At 34.5% G+C, this 21388-nt stretch overlaps 5 protein-coding genes across 5 annotated transcripts; 3 read left to right on the top strand and 2 right to left on the bottom strand.

Annotated features, from left to right (window-relative positions):
- Nucleotides 1-3205: 3205 nt before the first annotated feature.
- LOC106361661 (protein SCAR3) lies at nt 3206-7746 on the bottom strand. The gene is made up of 9 exons (XM_013801450.3): nt 7363-7746; nt 6837-7000; nt 6391-6514; nt 6166-6295; nt 6016-6083; nt 3974-5945; nt 3804-3896; nt 3585-3707; nt 3206-3454 (listed from the first exon to the last, which is right to left on the bottom strand). The coding sequence occupies exons 1-9, from the start codon at nt 7518-7520 to the stop codon at nt 3404-3406; spliced, it is 2883 nt and encodes a 960-aa protein (XP_013656904.2). The 5' UTR covers nt 7521-7746; the 3' UTR covers nt 3206-3403.
- A 901-nt stretch (nt 7747-8647) lies between these two features.
- On the top strand, nt 8648-10989 carry LOC106360042. The gene is made up of 2 exons (XM_048737937.1): nt 8648-9799; nt 9980-10989. The coding sequence occupies exons 1-2, from the start codon at nt 9195-9197 to the stop codon at nt 10308-10310; spliced, it is 936 nt and encodes a 311-aa protein (XP_048593894.1). The 5' UTR covers nt 8648-9194; the 3' UTR covers nt 10311-10989.
- A 1754-nt stretch (nt 10990-12743) lies between these two features.
- BNAA08G18100D lies at nt 12744-13792 on the top strand. The gene has a single exon (XM_013799646.3). It carries the CDS (start codon nt 13066-13068, stop codon nt 13594-13596), a length of 531 nt encoding a protein of 176 aa, XP_013655100.2. The 5' UTR covers nt 12744-13065; the 3' UTR covers nt 13597-13792.
- A 3674-nt stretch (nt 13793-17466) lies between these two features.
- On the bottom strand, nt 17467-18580 carry LOC106361659 (peroxisome biogenesis protein 7-like). The gene has a single exon (XM_013801448.3). The coding sequence runs from the start codon at nt 18578-18580 to the stop codon at nt 17627-17629; it is 954 nt and encodes a 317-aa protein (XP_013656902.2). The 3' UTR covers nt 17467-17626.
- Nucleotides 18581-18718: 138 nt separating this feature from the next.
- On the top strand, nt 18719-20088 carry BNAA08G18080D (uncharacterized protein At2g34160). Its single transcript, XM_013801449.2, has 5 exons — nt 18719-19008; nt 19252-19300; nt 19486-19548; nt 19653-19717; nt 19817-20088. Exons 1-5 carry the CDS (start codon nt 18889-18891, stop codon nt 19910-19912), a joined length of 393 nt encoding a protein of 130 aa, XP_013656903.1. The 5' UTR covers nt 18719-18888; the 3' UTR covers nt 19913-20088.
- Nucleotides 20089-21388: the final 1300 nt, after the last annotated feature.

Raw genomic sequence — 21388 nt, 5'->3', positions numbered from 1 at the left:
AATACATATTACATTGCGTGGTAAATTTCCTAGACAAATGTGCATTATAAGAACAAAGGAAGGCTAGTCATGTTCTGCATAGATAGAACTATATATGTATATGCGTGTGTATATAATAAGCACACATAATTAGTTGTTACTTGTAAAGGTGGGATACCTTGTCTTCAGCCATCTTTCTTTCTTTTCGTAAGGTTTCAATGAATTAGGTGACTAATTTCTGTTGGCTGCCCATTTTTATTTTATTTTTTCCCTTGAAATCTTAATATGTTCATTAGTACTGTTTCTTTTGGGTTCGGAAATTAACTTTATAAAAAGCTCTCTTTTAAAACAAAAGCAAAATCTTTTGTATGGGGTTTTGTTCTTTAATCCTATCTTTAATAAAGTGATTTAAAATTAATCGAATGAATAAAGAACAGGAATTATTAACTATTTTCTCTCTTTAATGTCTATTATAGAGATATGACTTGTACTTTATTGATTTTGTTAGAATAAAATGACAAATGATGATCAATTATCCATTTCTATCCCAACATTTCGGACTATGCTCTTATATACTTGAACTTGCCGTCTTTCAAAACAAATGAGAAGATCAAATTATTATTTTTTTCAACATGGTCGTGTTCATAATGTAAATTAGTTCTATAATCTTGTGTCCACAGTAATTATATATACATTAGGTTTACGAGGAGAACATGTTCCATACTGATAAGAAGTTTCTTTCCGAGTTTGGCACAGTGTGGTCGAGTGGAAAAAAATGGGGCTGGGATACTAACATATTTCAAATTCGATTCACATGCTACGTGAAACTAAGTCATATATATTATTCATAAACTAACACACATATACAGACCTATGTTTTCGGATTCATTATCAAGAGATGGCTTATCTGTGAGAAACACATCTCTTTGTGAATTAGTCTGAGTTCTGTCATAGGTCTAGAATACTCACATGTTAATTAAAAAAATTTCTTTTCCACGGGTTCCCACTTTTAATACTAATGGTTCCATATTCCACAGTTTTAAAGAGACATCTAAAAGAATTAATAATGTTTACTTATTGCTAGATAAGGTGGAATGAATTAGTAAGCTAAACTTTATATATGCTTAGTTTTATTGGAAAAGGTGCACTTTCCTTGAGGGTACATGCATGCGAGAGCTTTATTTTCGATTAAGAATTTAAAAGTTAAAGAAAAAGAGGAAGAAATAGATCGAACTGTTTTTTTTCTAAAAAAAAAATCGAATTGTTTAATTTTCTTTTTTTAACAAATGGATAAAGTCTAAAGGTTTTGTTTTCCATTTTGGAGAACGATATGAGATACAATTACATTTTGATGAGATTTATTCAACCTTGAGGTGTGATATCTTTGAGAGAAAATAAAAAAACCAATCACTCGTCCGGAAAGTTTCAAATAAAGAAAAAAAATGTTTCAAATAAAGATATTGGGGTTTCGCGAAATGCTTTCACACAATATATAAGGCTATTACTTATTCAGTTTATATGCTAATTTGTATTTTATGAAAATCCTTTAACAAAAAAATTGATAATTTGTATTTTAAGAACATTGGTCTGCTGCTTTGTCATAGGATGGATTGCACACAAAGACCTAATATGTATATAAGGTACTAGTTTCTTGATCAGTCATTAAACAGACACTTTCAACACCAACAAAAGGGTTTGTAGACACAATTACGTTGAGTATTAATTTCTATCAACTAGTTGAGATTATAATTTTGTCTGTCAGCCATATCTGTATAGTCCAAGAAACAACACCAGATGAATATTGTTCAAAATAAATAAAATAAAAATCAATCCCGTCACATGTCCATAAGCAAATGTCTATGATTTAATATTCGATTTTGATTAAATGCGAGACATGCATTAAGAATTGTAGATAAAATGCTTAACTACTAAGAAAATAATATACAGTACACACAAGAACAAAATCTCTATTATTTAAACTTTCGATTCAAGTGGCAGATAATAAGAAAGTAATTAGAGAACACAACATGTAAGCGAAGTTCACGGCTTAATGGTCTTGAAGACCTTATCTTCTTCGAAGTCTCTTCTACTTGACAACTCACCATTTGATGCTTCTTTAAAAAAAATTATAAGCAAAACCATTTATTAGTTTCTTTAAAATTGTTTAGTAGATATACTATTTTCTCTTTCGACCTTTTTGATTGCGATATTGCTTCCAGAATATTAGCACAGCTGACGCAAAACTGAGAGTATTCAGTATATAGTATAAAGATCGAATGAAAAACTTATTTTTAAAAAAATGCATGTTAAACAAGGACACATTACCAGTATTTTTCAAAACATGCGATTAACGTCAACCTTTAAGAACAAGTGAGGATAACAGCTTATATATTTATATTTCATATTTTCTTGAAGATATAGATCACGTACGACAAAATCTACTTATCTGCTACACAATACACACATGCGTAAAAGATTCCAGGCAATAAAAGTTGCTTGCATAATAAGATTAAACCCTAATATAGGTTGTCTCCCGCAAGCTACGGTTGTCGTGCATGGAGTAATTTAGAGAGAAGAATAGGAATCTTGAGAAAATATCAAAATTACTTTGGATGAAAATAGGAGATCAAAAGGACATAACGTATAGAATTTGCCATTCACCGAAATCAAGATGATCTTAGTGTTTGTGGTAGTATAGGGTCATCGTTGTGGCAACCACATGTCTCTGCAGGTTGAGTTGATGTTAATTTATGCTATGAAAGAAATCAAGAATGTCGTTAAAGAGGATATATAACAAATCAAAAAATCGAGAATGATTATATTTATTTTACGTTAAGAGAATCGATTACACTGACTTTATGTTCGGATCTGATGCAAGAAGTCTCCAGTTTTGGTCTCCTTTTCATTGGCATTTTGTTTATCCTCCCTGACAAAATATTCATTGAATGGACCTCTGAGAACATATGCTTCTTTGGTCAAAAAAAAAAACATATGCTTCTTATTCGTAGTTGGAAATATATAGAACTTATCCACATTTCGAAGATAAATTAAATTCTCATGATGAGGTGGTATATATACTCTGTTCAAGCATGGTAATTGTGATTGATGTGTTAACTGCTTTGTACTCTCATAATTATCCTTGGTTGAAATGATCATAAGTTAGCAAAATGTTTTCCTCAAGATGAATGAGCATACTTAGTCAAAAAAAAAAAATGAATGAGCATAATAACCAATTAACACTTTTTTTAATATAAATTTATTTCTTGAACTACATTATTTTCTTGAAGATACATAATCACGCTACGACAAAATTTACGTATCATCATCATCTACACAATCCACACATTAGTTATGATACAATAAAAAAATTGCTTGCAGAAAGTAAATCACAAAGATGAATAGGATTCTTGGGTGAAAAGGGGTTTTACGTATCGCTCCATGTATCACTTTCATCTCCATCGTTGCTAGCTACAGCCTGAAAAGGTAAATAGAGAGAGAGAGAAAGTGAGTGACAGAGTAACATGTGTCTGAGTCAGAACAAAAAAGTACTTAAGATTCTGAAGCAAAGATTAGATTTGGTTGGGATATATAGAGAGAGGATGAACCTGGCGTATTGAGTTTGCTTTCTCCAACATGGCGCTGATCTTAATGTTTATTGCAGGGTCAGTTGTTGCAGCAGCAGCAGTAGATAAAGTCCTTGTCATAACCACAGGTTTCAGGTTGACATGCTGTTTTTCAATTTTTAAGATTATTAAAAATGCATCAAGAAAGCAGAACATAACTTCTTTTTTACCACAAAAAAAAAAAAAATACACTGCACTCACTTGTGTTCTGATTTGTTGCAAGAAGTCATCAGCATCAGTCTCTTTTTCGTTAGCATTTTGTTTGTCCTCCTTCACATTATTCTTCACATGGACCTATGAGAGAACATATGCTTGTTAATATTTCAAGAAAATTTGAAATAATATCTAAAACGATTCCTTGAATATTGCACCTTAGTTTCTGGTTTAGGAGCCGAAGCCACAGTGTTAGGCTCTTCTTTGTTGACTATAGACGATGAAGTATGCTTCTCAAACGCAAACCTGAGAGCGTCTTGTAGTTGTATGGACTGAGTTGTTTTGTTTTCAGATATTGTTTCTGATCCTGTTTTAGAAACCATCCATTGCGCAGGTGGAAACGGCGGTGGTAAAGGCTCAACAGGACTCTGGAGGTAAGAGAAGTTTAAGGCCACACAACCATTTTCTGCTTCAGTGTCTAGAGAAGAAGGCTCACCATTGTTATCTACATGCGTACTTTCATGGAAAGAATCATGCTCTTTTCTTTCATGGCTGTCATTGTGTTCTTCCCACTGCTCAGAATCTGACAAGGAGTGATAATCGCTAAGATAATCAATGTCTGAAGTCATACAGAAAGTGTCGTCGTCTGAACAAGAATCAGGAAGGGAAGTAGCAGCCTCTGGAAGCAACTGAAAGGAAGGAAATGTATTATTGCTGTTGTTGTCCTCATCTGAAAATTTCAGCTTCAGCCTTGACGCCTGAAGGGTGTTGTCAACGGGATTGAGAGATATTTTCATGTGTTGAAGAGGTGGAGACGATGCAAACCAATCAATAGGAGCTTCCTCTCTGAAGAGAACCTTATCTTGCTCACCAAACCTGCTCTTCTCTGTAGTCACTTCATCATTTTCTGGAATAGTTGCTGGTAAAGCTTGTCTATTATCATGAGACAATGAATCTCTTCTGCGGAAACTATTAGTGAATAACTTTTGGCTCAGTCCACCAAAGACTCCGTAAGAAGAAGTCTCATGGCACTCTCTCTGGTCTACAGTTAGATTTTGAGTCCCTAAGCTTGAAGTATCCAGAACATGTTCAACTAGATCATCTGATTTATCTTTTTCAGCTTCTGCAGAACCAAATGTCCTTTCCTCGGCCTTGCAATCCAGACTTGGCACTTCCAGGACTGGAGGTTTCGATGGGTTCAGTCCCAATAGACCTCCATTAGTCCATATTTTAATTGCTTCAACTTCACCAGAAACCTTAGCTTCTGACTTTTGATGTTCACTATGATACAAGGGGTTTGATGAATCAGATAAACTGTTCTCAGGAGCCGGAACAACTGTAAAACCGATTTTATCTTCTCCACAGGTAATGTTACTTGTTGTACAAACATCATTGAGCGGTGAACGGCTTCTATTATCACTCTCCAATGGATCTTGATGATTCATTTCATCAGTTGCATTTAAATAACCGTTGTCCATCGATCTACAAGACTCTTCAACTTTGTTGGAACTCTTCTCCAACCTCTCACCGGTAACACCACATGGACTGCTCACTGCCTCTAGACTAGTTTTGAGACCTTGCTCGTTTTCAGATTCCGATTCAATACTATTAAGCGCATCAACAAAACACTCCCCTTCGCTTTCAGTCTCATGTTCACTACTATCCCTCGGTTCTCTCACAATCTCTGAACCAGCTTTCATCTCCTTTACCTCATCAATCCCATTACTTTGTTGTAGTCCTGGTTCTGATTCCGCGTTTTCAATATCAACTCTACCAGTGCCTTCTCCATAGCTTGTTGCTTTCTCATCTAGTGCATCCACAACAGATGCTTCATCTGTCTGCACACCAAGAGGTTCTTCCACTATCTCTGCTTTCTCATCCCAACTAACGCAAGAAGAGCCAACAGCAGATTGCCCTTGCAAAGGAGTAAACTGTAAATTATCATGTTCATCTTCGGTTTCACATTCAGAGAGTACTGAACCTATGGTGCAAGAGCCCGGTGTCAAGCTGGATGAACCTAACCCCCCTTTCTGTTTTTCTCCGGCCTTCAGTGAAGAGGTTGCAGTTGAAAGGCAATCATAAGTGTGAGAATGATGATCTTGGAGATCAGATCTTTTCTCCATGTCACTGGTTGAGGCAGATTTAGAAGAAGAGGTTTGTCCACTGAAGCTAAATGAAGTAAGTGTCTTCCTGATATACATTCCATGTTTCAGTTAATAATTGAAATAAACAAACTTAACTATGCAAACTTATGTTTTACCTAGCATTCTGGTTAGCCATTGAGGCCAGACGTGACATATCTCGACTCCTTGATGAAGATTTTTTCTTCTGTTCATGTCACAAAACAATAAATATAACTGCAAAGTACAAATAATATAAAGCTTTACCAATATAATATAAGAAACCACACCTTAATTTTACAACTCATGTTATTGTTTTGGAACTTGTTGTTTCCTTTAACCAGGCTGTTTGATGCTCTTCTGAAATAAGTAGGATCTGAGTATCGCTTCAAGCAAGATCCAGGACCATTTATATCAAACCTGAGGATATAAAAGCATAAAGTTTCAAGTTAACATGATAGTACATTACATACATAACCAGATAAAGATAATGTTAGCTTGCAAGTGACACATACTTATCAAGCATGTGCAACCGTGGAGGATCCCTGCACTCTTCATAGTGATCCATAAAAGAGTTAGGCAAGTCGTCATGTATAAAATGATTATGCTCATGTGGGATACGAGGATGCCACTCCACACCTGATAACAACATAAATCTCAATCAACTAAGACCAAAACCAAAACTATAATCCTACTAGAGGACATTTCATATCAAGACAATGGACTCACTAACCACTACTGACATTTTAATTTCAAGTCTTATCTACTCTATAAGTTACTCAGAAAATATAACTAATTTTAACAATTTATTCTCAACTAGCCATCTGTAGAGTAAGTGAAACTTGGGCCTACAAATGACATTATTTTATCAAATAAAAATTAATGTGAAATCTAGAAAGAATCAGACACCATGGGTCAAGACAATGAGAAGATTGACAAGATAAGCACAGGACAAACAAACCTCCTGTGTATGCAAAATGTAAATGAGTTGTCTGTGCAAGCACCGCCTTTTCTAGTGGAGGCACTGTAGCTTCTATATGCTGCAACCTCATCTTCAACTGATTGCTTCTTGAAGCTGTGGCCATAACTTCCTCCTGTATGCCTTGAAATATCTCTGCTGCCGACCTGAATCAAGAGAAAAGAAGCAAAACCCTTAACAAAGTTTCTTCCTTTCTGCAGCTTATGTGGCTCTCCATGGATTCTAAGATAACCCTTTTGAACCAGAAACAACCCACAAGCCAACAACATCAAGAGCCACCACATGAGTTTTATTTCAAGAGAGGAGGCAAAAGGAAAAAAGAAAGCTACTTTCTTTCTTTTTGGTGAATCCTAAATCACAAACTTCACTAAAAAAGACAATTACTTTCATGCAAAAAGTGAAGATTCTCTTTGTCTTAACTTCACCATTAGCTCAAAGAATCATTCAACAGTAGACCCCCAAAAGAACAAAGAACAAAAAAAAACAGAGATTGAGGTCAAATACATACTCAGCGAGATCACCAAGCTGACGCAAGACACCGATGAGACCAGAGACTGCAACGCCGTTGAGAATCGCTTCGGGGTCTTCACGATCGACATTTCCATAAAACTCGGCTTGTTGACTCGTACCGTACACATTCCTTACCCCAAGCCTAGAAAGAGACATTCTTTTCCTCTCTAAATCAAAGAATAAAGACGCAGTCTTTGTCTAAAGCATAGCAACAAAGCTCTCTGTGAACCAAATGGGTTTGGAGGAAAGAGATTTGTTTATGAGTTTCTTTCTGGTGGGTGAGACTTGAGAGGTTGCAGCAGCAGCTTCACTTGCACAAAATAGAGAGGGAAGTTTTTTGGAGGCAGAAGGAAAGAGACAGACAGACATTGCCAAGACCGCAAGCCATTCCATGTAGTTTAGTTGCTGCACTTTGGTCTTTGGGTGGAAAAAGACTGGACTACCCTCGTGTTTTGTGTGTTAATTACGAGGCAGGACTTTTCATTAATTGATTGAATTGTTTTTTAGTTATTCAAAGTAAAGGTTATTGGTTGGCACGATTTATGAGAACCAGTGGATTGCCATGTGGCTTCTTTACCAACATTTTATTCTGGATTCAGTCTTTTAACAATCATTAATGTTCGATTTGTAGCAAAATCATAAACGGTTTAAGCCTGATTACTCAGACTTTGATGTGATGAGAGCCATTATTTTAAGCTTCATAAAAGGGATTCTTATCATGCCTTTATGATATAGAACTTATTAAGAAGAAGACTGAGACTCCTGAGAGAATGTCACTGTCAAATAAATGTTGCGTCAAATTTTGTGGTTTATTTTAGAAGGGAAGTTTGTATTTTTGTCAATAAATTGAGTTGTTGAATTGGTTGCATGTCAAGGAGAAATATCCAATGCGTGAGTGAGTGAGATGCACATACACAAATGTTGTATTTTCTTTTTGACTAAAGGCTTCAAATATTGTATTTTTAAATATAATATAATAATGTAATGTAAATTATACTTCTTTCATTTTATATTAAGTGTCGTTTTATAGAAAAATTTTTGTTACAAAATAAATGTCGTTTTCGGTTTTTAATACAAAATTTATTAATTTTATTATATTATTTGTTTTTCTATTGGTTGAAATATGGTTAGGTGTATAGGTAATTATTTTTTTTATATAGAAAACATATAAAATTAATTGTTTCCTTAATCCGTGTACACAAGTTTCACCTTTTGTTTTTAGTGTTACGGGCTTTGTCTTGTTAGACTTTGACCCATTAATAAAATCCCAGATGCATTTTTTTTTATAAAGGGTACAATTCTTATTTGTGAAATTCAAAGGAATATTTTGTAGTACATAAAACTTGTGGGGTTAAATTATAAAGAAAGTATTGTCTACTCTGCCTGAGAGGCGTTTGACTTTTAACCTATCCTCCTCTTTTTAGCTCGGTGACGCATATCGTCGAGCAACCTCATCTGCAATTCCATCCTCTAGCCAATCTCTTCCCTTTCAGTTAACCCGAGTTTGAGTTTCTATGTTATATCATTCGACAATGTCTCAAAGATTCATCAAACTCTCTCCTTGGAGCCATGCCCTCGTAAATCTTCTCTTCTTTTCTCACTGTAGTGCTGTTCTGCTTTTACTGGATTTAAAGGTTGCAACCTTTCTCAAATCGAAAAGACATTCTCACAGAAGATGTTTTTTCTTTGCAGATACACAAGAAACGCTTTCGTTTGTTTTCATCTTCTTTTACAACTCCATATTTGTTACTTGGCACTACGTTAAAGAATGATCTTCCGGACGGTAGTGACGTCAGAGACGTCCTCTTGTTTGATCCGACCAAGGAAGAGATGCTTACAGTTCCCAACATAACATTCCCCGAAGAGGTCGCTGGTTCGAGACAGATAGGAAGTGCACGTGGATGGGGAATATTCTCTAACGACCATGACCGTTCGCTATGTATCAGCGACCTTTACAGTTCCTTGGGTCCCAAGTCAACACTCACAATGATTCCTATGCCTTCGCTTGTTGCTGTATACTCTAACCAAACAAACGCTGTCTGGAACGTGGCAATGTCGTCTTCTCCTAGTGATCAAGACTGTGTGGTTGCTATAAAGCTGTTGGATAGACAGCTTAGTCTATGTAGACCACATTCTAACATGCGTTGGACTAATGTCGGGGAGATTTTGGCTGAGAATAACTTGCAGAAGTTGGAGAACTCGACTCTTATGTATTCCAAGAGAGAGCGTAGATTCTACTTGCCTGGTCCTGGAGGCAACTCCTTGTACTCATGGGATCTCCATTTGAAGAAGAACAAGGTCCCTAGCTTCCATGAGTTGATGTTCCGCGACCTTCCTGAGTTGGATGATTCCGAGTGGAAGCTTTTGGGTTGGTGTTGCAGGACGGAACACCTGGTTGAGTTAGCCTCCAGTGGCGAACGTTTTCTTGTCAAATGGTATATAATCATAACCAAAACAATTTTCTATAACAATTTTTTTTTAAAAGTCGGTTTAGCCGGCGCTTAATTACCACATAGCGATTTCTTGAACATTAGTATATTGTATATAGTATAATTACTATAATGTTTTCATGGATATTTTTCAGTATCTTATATTGTTGCTTTGTGTGCACGCAGGTACGCACAACGCTTCTTCTCGTCGAGCCATGAAGGAAGTAACTACACGACAAGGAGGTTCATGGTGTTTAGAGAGAAGAAGATGACGGAAGGAAGATACATGCATTACACAGAGGATATTGGAGATGTGTGCATATTTATTTCAATGAGCGAGGCTTTCTGCGTCGAGGCTAGTTCTTGTTCCGGTCTGAAGCCTAACTCCATTTATTTTATAGGCCATGGTTTTGGTATTTACAATGTAGCTGATACAACAATACATCATTTTCAAGCTCCTGAAGGTGCACCTACTTCTTTCAAAGACCCTTACTGGCTTCCTCCATCTCGTATATAGTGAGGCCCTACCACCATTGGTGTCCAAATACCAGCCAGGGGTTATATCTATGAAATTCAATATTAATCTAGTTACTTTTTATAAATGAAAAGGAGCTAAAATAATGTATGAGTTGGGTGTGCATATTGTCTACTTTTGTTGTCGTCTCAACTATTTTTTTTCGTATTCGTGCAATCAAATACATTTGTAAACATTCTATCAAGCTCAAAAAGAAGCTAAAAGAAGTTCACCAAACACTAAAATGTGTAGGAAAAGGGAGAAAGAAAGTAGAATGAGAAAGGAGGGGGTCCATGACTCAAATCACTTTCAAAAGGAAAGCAAACCCACATGATCTTGCTTCCGGATATATATTGAAAACCCACTTCTCTTCGTTATCCTTTCGTTTTCTGTTTGTTATTAATCATGTTACTTCATTTTATAGCGTATGTCTTATACTCTGAGTTATTTTTTAAAAAAGTTTTGTGAAATGAATCCACAATTAATTAAGGTTTGTCGTTATCTCAGTAAAAGAACCAGTTAAAACTTGACCTTCTTAGAGCATACTCTATATATTTAGTTGAACCAACATTGGTAGTATTAATCTTGTTTTAAAAAGTTATTTTAAGATATATTTTCAAAAGACAACTAATAAGAAGAAGAAAAAAAGAATAAGGCAGTAGGATCTGAAATCCAACAGAATGCATGCATGCATATCATATATAATTCATTGAAAATGTTTGAACTAATGTCATCAAACTTTCGACTATTTCTTGTTGAATTGACTTTGATGGCACTCAATGACATGAAAAAAAAAACTTAATTACACCAAATAAAAGGCAATAGGAAAAACACAAATTGTAAAGATAATAAGTTGTTCTTTTTTGAAACACAACTACTTCATTAAAGGACTTAGCCAGAGTTTGGTGCAACCATAATGGCTTGCTCAACAGCTAAGCACTGCTTTGCAAGACCATCAGCTACATAGTTCCTTTCACGAGGAATCCAATTAAAAGAAATACATTCAAAAGAAAAGGCTAGCTCTAAGATATCGGTGGAGACACCATACAGCTCTGCATTGGTAGTTTCTGAGTTTAGTACTCTGATGAGTAGTTCCGAATCTGATTCACATCTGATCCTTGATAATCCGAGGTTTCTGCACTTCATGATCGCTTCTCTAACTGCAAGACCTTCCGCCATAAGGGGAGAACCCACATTAAGAGCTGGTTCAGTAAAGGTTCTCGATCCTTCAATATCTCCAATTGTCCATCCAAGCCCCGCGAGTTGGAGTCCTTCATGCCACGCTGCATCAGTTCTGATTACCACACAGTCCGGTTGTGGTTCAAATAGTTGTTATGTGGGGTTTGGAACCGAACTAGTTTTTTTAAGAAAAAAAAAAACATGGGTCCAAATTGTATAATAAAATTTATAACACGAACATTTTACTATATAATTTTATTTCTCAAATTTTGAGTTACAATCTAATATTACAAAGCACCTAAGATACTTGGTGTCTAAGAATATGATAAGATGACGCATAATTAGTCCGCGACTACTCAGGGTGAAACTAGAAATATTTCAACTATCTGCTTAATGTCTTGCATGGTTGCTTAGATCAGGATTTAACTTGATGAAATTGTGGAAAGTGCAATATGTGGTGATAATAATGGAGACCAAATGATGCTATAACATGTGTCTACCCAGCCACATTGTGCATTTTACAACTGAAATTTATTATAAGATAATATAAACACTAAGGAAAAGAAGAAGAATAAATAATTGAAAACTTTATAGCGAGGAAGAGGGGTCCCCTCAAATGTAGTAGACGATGGATCCAAAAGGTAAAGTACATTCACATTCAATCGTTGGGTGCAATTATTCATTCCATCTATTTGAAACCGTCTCATCACCATCTAGAAAAAGAAATACAAATTATGTTATATTCCTATACTTAAATATATGTTATTTCACCCCTTTTCCCTTCATTTGTTTGTTTATATTATGGTTTTATCAAAATAATTCAACATCTTCGTATGGTTTATGTTCGATTTCAAACGAATGTTTCTAAAGGAATAATATATCAAGCTTTTAAATTTTACTTTTGATATTATATTGTGTACTTGTAAGACAATGTACATCATCTCCTATCTCAATCAAAAAGACAAAACCCCACTTAGTTATCTCATGATTATTTTATACGGATGGCAATTCGTAGTTCCCTAACCACTGTTTTGGTGCAATGTTGGTATGCATATAGAAAATGAACATTGGCAGCTAATGAAAGTTTCAAAACCTTCCATAAGCTTTTAGGTAAAATACTAGTTCAGTGAATATTTTAAAATCGAGAAATCCAAAATAGTTAATAGAAAAGTGAACGTTATTCAACGTATATTCCTACACCCAGCCGCTGAAAAACAGCAGGAAAAGAGCAACTAACAGACAACAATATCAACCATAAAACTATATATAATACACACTCATGAAGATATACATTATGCAACATCAAAAGATTAAAACACACCATAAGAAGGGGCCGTCCAATAAAAGAACTCACCAAAGAAACATGACTATAAATAATAACACACATGGTCTAAAATCCTCACAAAAAAAGAGTACCAAAAAACGAAAGAAATACAATTTAAACTTCTCTCTTCACTTGCTTCACGTCTCTCTCTTTCTCTTTCATTTTTATGTCATTTTAATCTCACAGCTCTCATGATTTTTACAACAACCAGAGTCTTTAAACTTTATATTTTTCTTCATTAAAAACAAAAAGAGGATGAAGGAGACGATCAGGTGCTGCATCGCCTGCATCCTACCATGTGGAGCCCTGGACGTGATCCGCATCATACACTCAAACGGCCATGTGGAGGAGATCAGCGGCACAATCACCGCCGGAGAAGTAATGAAGGCACACCCGAAGCACGTGCTCAAGAAACCCTCTTCTTCACAGTCTGATCATCAAGAACGTGGTGATCTCATCTCAGCCACAAAGATCGTCATCGTCCCTCCGGAAGCTGAGCTCCAACGTGGGAAGATTTACTTCCTCGTGCTTGCAGCTAAATCCGATAAACGTAATGCAAAGGCCGTCAAGAAGCGGTCACAGACTCGTCGGCAACGTGAAGAAGGTCATGATGATGATAAGTCGAATGGGGATAAAGATAAAAGTTACGACAAGGATGTGTCACTGTTGATATCTGATCGGTACTTGACGGAGATACTGTCGGAAAAAATCGCGACTCAAAAAGAACGGAGAAAGGGGCGCGTTGGCGTTTGGAGGCCGCACTTAGAAAGCATAAATGAAGATTGAGGAAAACGCATCGTTTTCTTTCAAAAGAAGAGTTTTCACTCGTTTTCTTTTGCGGCTGCGATGCTTATTATGTATTTTAGAAGATTGGTTCATAATAGTCCTTTCATCAAAAAAAAAATATTCAAGAGAAAGATTTTGTTTACTTTGAAGTTTGAATCAAATTTCTTAAAAGCAGATCAACATCTTTACTTGGTTACTCCTCATTTTACATTTCAATACAAATAATATAGGAACTAGAAACTTAAATCAATATATCCTTATCAAATGTATCTCATAGAGTTTCTCAAAACATTATATAATATTTTGGATATATTTTAGTTTTCTTAGTATATTCAAAAGTTCAATAAATAGACATTGTTATCAGTAAAACAAACGAGTAAACTTTTAGCTAATGAACAAAAAATTATAGGATTTTAGTCTAATTGTTTTCATTCTGATAATTAAACATGGAGGAACAAAAAAACATGGATGAACACGCTACTAAAACGTATATAGACTTAACCATCGCTACTTCGATTGGAAAAACACCAATGACAAAGTTTAGAAATACAAATACAAATGAAACCTACACTAACAAAAAGAGAAATGTATGGCCACGGCAAAGGAGTTAAAAGTAGTGTTCTCCTGTGTTCGAATAGTGCTTAGAAAAGACTTTTAACTACTCATTCGATCTGCTGGCATCATTTATACATTAAGTTTCAAACCAAATAATGATTTTTTTGGCTTGTGATCAATAGACTTTTTGAGTCCCATGTTTCAACTATTTTGTGTATGCTTATGTAGTTTTCCTTCGTGTTTTCCTCATATTTACAATCCTAATGAGTCTTTCTGTATAAGTTCTAAAGTGTCTTAATTTGTTTTTCTTTTTGGACTTTTAAGTTTAGTTTGGTGTTTGGTATCTTGGACTAAAGAAGTTGCATAGCGCTGATAAGATGGAGACTATACTTTTGGATGCAAAACAAACAAAGCATGAAGATGCAGAATCCAGTAATTATATCGGATGAAGTTCTTCCCGTTCATAGATGTACTCGTGGACATCATATACAATCTACTTACCTTCATTTGAGATTTTGATTCATGTCATTCCCGTAACCGGTTTATAATAATATGATTTGATCTAGTGGAGATATACGAAAGAAGAAAATTGTTGAGTCAGTCTGAAGTGACTTAAAGATCTTGTCAAATAGAACTCTTCCCGCACACAAATTAATCTAAACTAGGATAAGACCCGCGCCTTGCGCGGGATTAAGTTATTATTTTTATTATATTTTGGAGAATAAAACAATAGTTTGGCTTCATTTGGATTACGGGTGTTCAATCCAGATATCGGGTTGGTTTCGGTTCGGTTCAGTTTTTTTCGGTATTTGGTTAGTAAAATATAACTACTATTCTAAATCCATATTTACTTTGACTTTAGTCTTTCACATACTTTTGAAAGATTTCAACTGGACGACTAAATTGATCAGCCAATCTTGTTGCTTTAAATCATTAGTGTTTATATATATATATATATATATATTATTTAGTTTGAATATTTATTAAATAAAAATTCATATGCGTTATATTTTATGATTATTTGTAACTTATTATAACAAAAAAATAATCTATTGATCACAAAATTTTCAGAGTGGGAATATTCAAATTTCTAATAATATATAGACGTTTTGAAAAATTCAAATATAACATATAAGAAAAAATATAAATGTTTTTATTATATATTTAATGTGATTTTTTAATATCTTTCAATAATATAAAATTAAAAAAAAAGAACTAAGATACCAAAATTGTTATCAAATATTTATTATTCATAATAATTAATTTTCATATATACGTTAATCATATTAGGTAATTTCGTAGCTTCTAATAAAGGAAAGTGCAAAAAAAATTTTGGTAGATTATTTATCAATTCGATAGTTAGTTTAATAAAAATATAATGTAAGTCAAGATGGACCAACCTATTTTTCTAAGAATAGTATATTTTATATAGTCATTTATTAAATGAGAATTTATAATCATACAGTTTTATGATCATTCATATCATTTTATAACTGAATATTTAAATCATCGATAACAAAATTTTCAATGTGAAATCGTTAATAAGTTTATAATTTATAAATGTTTTTGAAAATTCATTGAAAGTTTAATATTAAAATATTTATGTAATCTTATGGTATATAGTATAATCTATATATATATATATATATATAAATATATATGTTTTATTATTAAATGATATTTTTTACTCATATGGTTTTAAAATAATGTGTATCTTCTTATAATATTAAATAAAAGTTCATATTAATATAATTTTATGATCATTTGTAACTTATTATGACAAAAAAATAATCTATTGATCACAAAATTTTCAGAGTGGGGATCTTCAAATTTCTAATAATTTATAGACGTTTTGAAAAATTCAAAATATAACATATAAGAAAAATTAAAAATGTTTTTATTATATATTTAATGTGATTTTTAAATATATTTTAATAATATAAAATTAAAAAAAGAACTAAGATACAAAAGTTGTTATCAAATATTTATTATTCATTATAATTAATTTTCATATATACGTTAATCATATTAGGTAATTTCGTAGCTTTTATTTAAGGAAAGTGCAAAAAAAATTTTGGTAGATTATTTATCAATTCGATAGTTAGTTTAATAAAAAATATAATGTATGTCAAGATGGACCAACCTATTTTTCTAAGAATAGTATATTTTATATAGTTATTTATTAAATAAGAATTTATAATCATACGGTTCTATGATCGTTCATATCGTTTTATAACAAAATATTTAAATCATCGATAACAAAATTTTCAATCTGAAATCTTTAATAAGTTTATAATTTATAAATGTTCTTGAAAATTCATTGAAAGTTTTAATATTAAAATATTTATGTAATCTTATGGTATATAGTGTTTAATATATATATATATATATTTATTTATTTTATTATTAAATGATATTTTTTACTCATATGGTTTTAAAATCATGTGTATCTTCTTATAATAAAAATGTTAAACCATTGATCATTAATTTTTAACATAATAATTTTAATAGTTGTAGTCATTTATTGTCGTTTTTAAAAATTTAAAATATAACATATACGAAAAAATCTAAATTTTATTTTTATAGCTAATTTGATTGTTTAATTTATTTTAATAATATAAAATTAAACAAAAAAATGATGGAGGAGATATACATTGTTATCAAATCTTTATTATTAAACTCATTAATTGTCATATATATATTAGTCATTTATGGTAATTCCGTAGGTTTTATTTAAGGAAAGAAAATATCATATCATATCATTATATCATATAGTTTGATCAACTTATGTATCTAACAACATATAAAAATCGAATGTGGACCTACTTATTTTTCAATTGAATGTAATTGACTACCTAATTGAGTGCCACCTATGCATTGGGGCCTCTTTTAATTAATACAAAATTGAGGTTACATCTTTTCAAATGTTCCTCAATTAATATATAAGGGATTGTTGTGAATAGCTGCGAACTTGAATTAGAATCACTATGCAGTTAGATTTAAATAGTTTCAAGTTCTGATTCAACAGGTACACAATATAGTGACAGCATATGGCTGCCATCGAGCAACAAGTCGATGAAGTCAATAGACACTCCCTTGAATTAATCCCGAAACTATCCGAACCGAACCGAAAATAAGTCAAGTAGTAAATGGATTTCTTATCCGAACTACCCGAACCGATACTCAGGCCTAGTGACAACATATGACTACCATCGGGCAACACGTCCTTGAATTAATCCCAACGACCAAAAGGGTCGATACAACACATGGATCGGTGGCTACATTAACACATATACTCATTATTATCAATCACAATTCAAAAGAAAACCTTCTTTCATATATGAAATTTTCCATCAATTACATCCCCTTTTATCCAAAGACCCCCAACTTTTTTTTATTCCAACAAACAAAACTAACCCAATTCCACAATAAATAAAAGAGGAAACTGTTTTGAACTTTGATCATCACAGACCACTTAACTCGCTCTTGGATCCATCCCTTGTTGCCAAACATAGACAAGCTCGTCCCAACCAGTACTCGCCATCAAACCTTCAACAAGAACACTCATATCAATCCCAACAGCAAACTCAGTATGATGATCATACCTCCCCACCAACGCATCCTCCACCATATAGTCCCAAAGACACACACTCATATCATACGAGCAAGAAGCAATCAAACTCCTCCTATGCGGCGAGAACTTCACCTTCCTCACCGCGTACCCATGCCCATTCAGCACAGCCAAGGGAGCTCTATAACTCCTCACATCCCACACCTTAATCGTCTTATCCACCGAGGAAGTCGCTAAAACACAATCATCATACTTGTTCCAATCACACGACAGTATCTCAAAATCATGACCAGGGATGATCATCGTGGAGCCAGGCTCGCGCACGTCCCAGATCCGGAGCGTACAGTCGCCGGAAGCGGAGGCGAAGACGTCGCCGTGCTTGGGGTTCCACACGGCTTGGTAAACGCAGTACGCGTGCTCCTTGAAGGTCCGTATGCTCGCGGGGCGATCCATGGCCCAGAGCTTCACGGTGTCGTCCCACGACGCCGTGAGGAAAGAGTCGCGGCGCGTGGGGTTGTAGTCGACGGAGTGGACCTCACGCGCGTGCTCCTGGAAGGATCTGATCGGGTTGGAGGGAGGCGGGAGGGACGTGTCGTAGATCTTGACGGAGCCGTCTCCGAGGGCGGCCACGAGGACGGAGTCGTGGGATTCGGACCAGGAGACGTCGTAGACGGCGTCGGCGGTGTCGAAGGAGACGGACTCGGTGACGCCGGGAGGGCCGGGGGAGAGCTCGAGGACGTGGATCTTGCCGTTTCCGAGGATTCCGAAGTTCTGAGCGGTGGCGACGGCGAGGCGGGACTCGTAGAAGGGGCTGAATTTCACTGAGTAGCCGTTGAACGGCGCCTTGAACACCGGCATGGCTGGTGGCTCCGGCGAGTGTGTTCTCGAATGATCTGATCGGATAACGTCTCAAAGTTTATTTCCTTTTCCGAAAATAAATTACTTATTGGGCCATGGGCTTTGGGGGCATGGGCTTTGGCCCATTAGAATATTTTTGAGGTTGGGTTCAAACGACGCCGTTTTGCTTATCCGAGTTAGGGTTTTTTGGGGGTTTGGTTAAGGAGAAAACTTCATCGTCTCGTTTCTGAGAAATATAAATCGAAAGAGAGAGAGAGAGAGAGGAGAGAAGTGTATCCGTGTTTTTATCTCTAAGTTTAATCATCACAATGGAAGGGATCACAGAAGGAGTTAACAACATGAGCTTGGCCGTTGATTCACAGAAGAAGAATCGGATTCAAGTTTCAAACACTAAGAAACCATTGTTCTTCTACGTCAATCTCGCCAAGGTACTAAACTCCCTTCATAATCGATTTCATATGAGGGTTGGAATCTACCGATTCGCACTCTATTTCTGTGATTGTTCTTGTGAATATGTATCAATGGGGTTTGTTACTGCCTCTGTACACTATGAGCTATGATTCTGTCTTATACAGACATTATGAGTTATTGCTGTGTTTGGTAATGTTTTGAAACTGTTTAAAGTTGTTTTATGTCTTGTCAAGTGACTCTTATGTCTTGTTTTTCCATAGAGGTACATGCAGCAGTACGCAGATGTGGAGTTGTCTGCACTTGGAATGGGTAATTTTATTTGCTTGTTTTTAACTTTTAAGCAATGTAACTGAGTTTATTTAATTCAGAGTATCAATTTTTCATTTATTGTTATGAGATTTAGGATTTTTATAATCTTTTTACCTTGTGTTATCTGTAACTTTCTTTATTTGAAGAGATTATTCTGGTTTCTCATCAGACATTTAATTGTGCAGCTATTGCTACGGTTGTTACCGTTGCTGAGATATTGAAGAACAGTGGTTTTGCTGTTGAAAAGAGTAAGAATATCCATCTTCTCAACCTTGAACGCGCGTATTGTTATTAAGAGATTTTCAAAGATTCTAGTGAAGTTTGCTTATTTCGAACTTGTTTCTTCTTGTAGAGATCATGACTTCCACTGTGGATATCAAGGACGGTGCAAGGGGTCGTCCTGTGCAGAAACCCAAGGTATAGTTGTGAATAATCAATCTTCATTCCTGTTTTTTTTGTTTTTCTTCCTGAAATCGGCTACATTGTTAGCTAATTATGTGGCTTCACGATTTGCAGATTGAGATAACGCTCGCCAAGTCTGAGAAGTTTGATGAATTAATGGCTGCGGCCAACGAAGACAAGGAGGCTGCAGAAGCTCAAGAGCAGAACTGAAATCTTTTTTTTTGTGTGTTTTGTCGACGATCTAATTCTGTTCCTTGTCTCTCTGTTAAAACGCTTTTGATTTATCTTAATTTTGGTTCACTTTGAATGTTATCGTGGATTGTGGTGTTCTCTGTACCTGTGAACGTTTTTATTTACAGATCGTATCGTAGTAGGTGTAGACAAGATTTTGTTTTGCATAAAGTATTCGAATATAATAAACTATGTGGGATATGGATTCTGGTCAATTGCAATAAAAACAATGTGGGATGTGGCTTACGCATGAGCACTTGAGCAGGGGAAGCTATCATCTTATCTATTGAGATGTCTGGAACAAAAATGTAAGGCACATGATCAGCGAATTTGGATCCATGTGACATCATGCGTTGTGGCTATAACTAGACTTTTTGTTATCAGTGTGCAATTTGGCTATTCCTCACTAACTAGTCACTTTGGTTCAGAATCTTTTTAGCACCAAGCCAATATACAACACTCCAACGAATTTAACTAATAATTTTATTTGTCAAAGGGATTTCATAAAACAGTTAATATACAAAAAAATTTATATAAAGTTGTAAAATAAATAATCTTCTATTTGTTAGTTGCAGTATGGGATGGGATTCCATTGCATGATGATGATAGCTTTTACTGTTTAGTCATTATGTCTGAATTAGATTAGCCAATGCAGATTGATTTTTGAGTAATCGGATTGAATGATTATGGGAAACTATAGAGATTAGAGAATGACAATAGATCTATTGTCATTCATTTTGTGCAACCGAAAAAGATCATAATTTAAAAGTACTCATTACATCTATAGTACAGTATACCATTACTTCTTTAGCATATATCCAAACTTTCTCAAGTTTCTAAGGAAAGTGAGCACTTTTATTTAAATAAACTTCCTGGTACAGTAATGGTATAATAGTATTCATTGAAATATAAGCGAGTTAACTTGGTGTTTGTTTATTTAGTGATTCATTTTGGAGTTGTTATTCTTAACTGGCTGGACCGTCTTCTATACCAATCTATTATAGAAGTAACTAACTGGATATGATAGATTGAGACTTCGGTTGGTGTCGCTAAAAATTATTTGATTCCATCATTCTCTAATGTGTCGGTCGACAACTTACTTTATTCCACAAAAATGCAAGTAAAAGGGCCTCATAATTGTATACTAATGATTTTAATAATCTTCTACAATACTCAGTGCTCGATTAGCAAATTATAAGTAATGGCACTGTAGGCCGGCTCAACATTCTTAGGGGTCCTAAGGCAAAAAAAAAATTTTACCCTCTAAAATTTATACATATATAATGTTTAAAATATATATAAAATTTAATATGTAATATTTTGTATATATTTGTAATGAAAATAAAACTATATATATATCAAATAATTCTGGGTTCTTTTTATTTTGATTTATTATATTTATAATTTTTTATATATAAAAATATAGATTTATAAAAAAATTGGACCCCCTAATTA

This window comes from Brassica napus, chromosome A8 (assembly GCF_020379485.1).
Source record: "Brassica napus cultivar Da-Ae chromosome A8, Da-Ae, whole genome shotgun sequence".
Taxonomy (NCBI): Eukaryota; Viridiplantae; Streptophyta; class Magnoliopsida; order Brassicales; family Brassicaceae; genus Brassica; species Brassica napus.
The sequence above is the reverse complement of the archived record's forward strand: the minus strand, read 5'-3'. Positions and strand labels throughout refer to the sequence as shown.